The 2,500-nt window shown below is 45.4% G+C and overlaps 1 protein-coding gene across 1 annotated transcript in view; it reads left to right on the top strand.

The window, feature by feature from the left end:
• The window catches only part of LOC138859262 (putative per-hexamer repeat protein 5), a 1,341-nt gene extending 716 nt beyond the window's left edge, over positions 1-625 (top strand). The window contains exons 1-2 of the mRNA XM_070113481.1: positions 1-388; positions 596-625. The exon at positions 1-388 is cut by the window's left edge and continues 716 nt beyond it. Coding sequence (XP_069969582.1) covers positions 1-388; positions 596-625 — 418 coding nt within the window. The remainder of the gene's footprint in view (positions 389-595) is intronic.
• Positions 626-2,500: the final 1,875 nt, after the last annotated feature.

The raw sequence follows: 2,500 nt of genomic DNA, 5'->3' as shown, positions 1-2,500 counted from the left end.
CACGGACACGGGCACGGACACCGACACCGGCACGGACACAGATACCGACACCGGCACCGACACAGGTACGAGCACCACCTCAGGAGGTAAGGACGTCGTCACCGTGTCAACTGTCACCAGCAGCGGCAGTTCATCCAGCAGCAGCAGCGGGACCAGCAGCGTAACCAGCAGCGACGACAATATCCTCGACACGGGCGGCGTCACCACCAGCGCGCCCACCATCAACGGAGACGGCGTGGTGGACGTGCCCATCGTCTTCCCGCCCACGTTCTCCACCCTCCCGCCGCCCACCGGGATCTCTGCCGTCGGCGGGCCGGGATTTTCGACCAACAGCGTGCCCCCGGGAGTGCAAATCGTCACGCTGCCCAACGGACAGGTCGCTGTACAGGTACGTGGGAGGTCCGTTCGCTCCATCCCTCTCAAGGCTTCAGGAGACGAGTACTTTTTACGTCTATTTTGTCTTTTCTGGCTAATTCCGCGGTGTTCTTGTGCTACGGAGAATCTATAGGCCTATAATGCTTTTCTTGATAAATGCAATAAGAAAGTTTATATAGACATAGGCCTATATTCTAGATTATTTCTATATACAATATAGCGGTTTTCCATACAAAATTATGTTTATTAAACATGATACGATATTTCTAGAAATAATCGTGTGATTCCCAGTACCTCACTCTGACGGCGTCATTTTTTACTTTTATTTTTTCATTTATTTTACTTATTAATTTCATTATCATTATTATTATTTTTTTTTACACGTGCATGCGGAAAGTTCATACGGATACACACAGAATTATGGGGAAAATGAAAGTGTGATAGGGCCTTTAGAGAGGGTGATGATGTTGATTGTGGTAATGATGGTGATAAAGATGATAATGAATGCTGATGGTTAGGATGGTTGAGCGGTATTGATGGTGACGATAATGATGATGATAATGATAAGATAGCTATAATCATGGTGGTGACAGTATTGATAAGATAACTATATGATTGTATCAATGACTGTAATGATTATGACAGTGATAGTAGTAATAACATGGATACGAAATTAATGCCATAAATCATAATGACGGTAATAATAATAATAATAACAATAATTATAATGATAATGATAATAATAATGATAATAGTAATAATAATCATAATAATATTAATAATGATAATAATGATAGTGATGATAATCAAAATAATGATAATAATATTAATATTAATACTAATAGTAGTAATGATAATACTAATGATAATAACAATAATAACAATAACACTAATCATGCCAACCATCTCAATTCCCTTCGTTCAGATCCCGGAGGACCTGAAGTGGCGCGATGTGAAGGACACATTCACCGACAAGCAGACCCGGAAGACGTGGCGCCAGATATTCAACTCCGTCAAGACCCTGAGGCAGCAGGAGCGCGCGGCGGCCCTGTCAGGCTTCAGCGCCTCGCACGTGACCTCCCCCACCGACTTCCAGGTCCCTTCTGACGTGACTCTGGCCGCCGTGAAGCAGTCCGCCAGCAGCATGTCCATCGGCGAGCTGCGGAACTTGAAGGCGAGGCTGAGGGAGCTCCAGCGGCAGTCTCGGAGGAGCAGGGACACCATCAGGCTCCGAGTCCCTGCGAGCCTCACGGGGGCGCCCTCGGGGGTGACGGTGGTGGCCTCTCCCAACGGCGAGCAGATCGTGACGATTCCCTCGGACCTCCTGTGGCCGGACGTGAAGGATTCGTTCGACACGTCCCTGGAGAGGAAGATGTGGAAGCAGGTGTTCTCGGCGAGGAACAAGGCGAAGGCGGACCTCAGGGGCGACAACATCGAGATGAGGAAGAGCCTCCGGTACATCAATGACGTCTTGAGCGAACGTCTTGCCAATGGAGGCGGCGGCGGGAAGGGCAAGAAGAACAAAAATAACAAGAAGAAAAAGAAGAAGAAGAAGAAGAAAAAGAAGAACAAGAAAAACAAGAACAAGAAAAACAAGAAGGACAAGAAGAAAAAGAATAAGAAAAATAAGGGCAAAAAGAAGAAGAAAGAGACCAAGAAAGAGAGGCGATTAAGAAAGAAGGAAATGAGACAAGAGAAGCGGAAGAAGGAAAGACAGAGACAACGGAAAAAGGGAGTAGATTTGTTTCCTCCCGATGATGGGAAGAAGAAGAAGAAAAAGAAGAACAAGAATAACGATGCACAGATGGAAGAAGCAAAGGGAAGAAAAGAAGGAAAAGCAAAGGAAAAGAAATCAGAAGGCAAAGGAAAATGGGTAAAAAAGAAGAAGGCAAAAGAGAGGAAGGAAGAGAGAAAGGAAGCAAGAAAAGCAGACAGGCAAAAGCTGAAGAAAAGGCGAAAGCAAGAGAAGAAAGAGGAGAAAAAGAACAAGGAATTGAAGATTGCAAAGAAGGAGAATAAGGAGGGGAAGAAAAAGGAAAAAGGTACATCCGAAGGCAAAGGAAAATGGGTCAAGGTCAGAAAGGAGGAGGCAAAAGAAAGGAAGGAAGAGAGAAAGGAAGCAAGG

This window comes from Penaeus vannamei, chromosome 34 (genome assembly GCF_042767895.1).
Source record: "Penaeus vannamei isolate JL-2024 chromosome 34, ASM4276789v1, whole genome shotgun sequence".
NCBI classification, from domain to species: Eukaryota; Metazoa; Arthropoda; class Malacostraca; order Decapoda; family Penaeidae; genus Penaeus; species Penaeus vannamei.
Note: the sequence above shows the minus strand (reverse complement) of the source record. Positions and strands in the feature narration are given on the sequence as shown.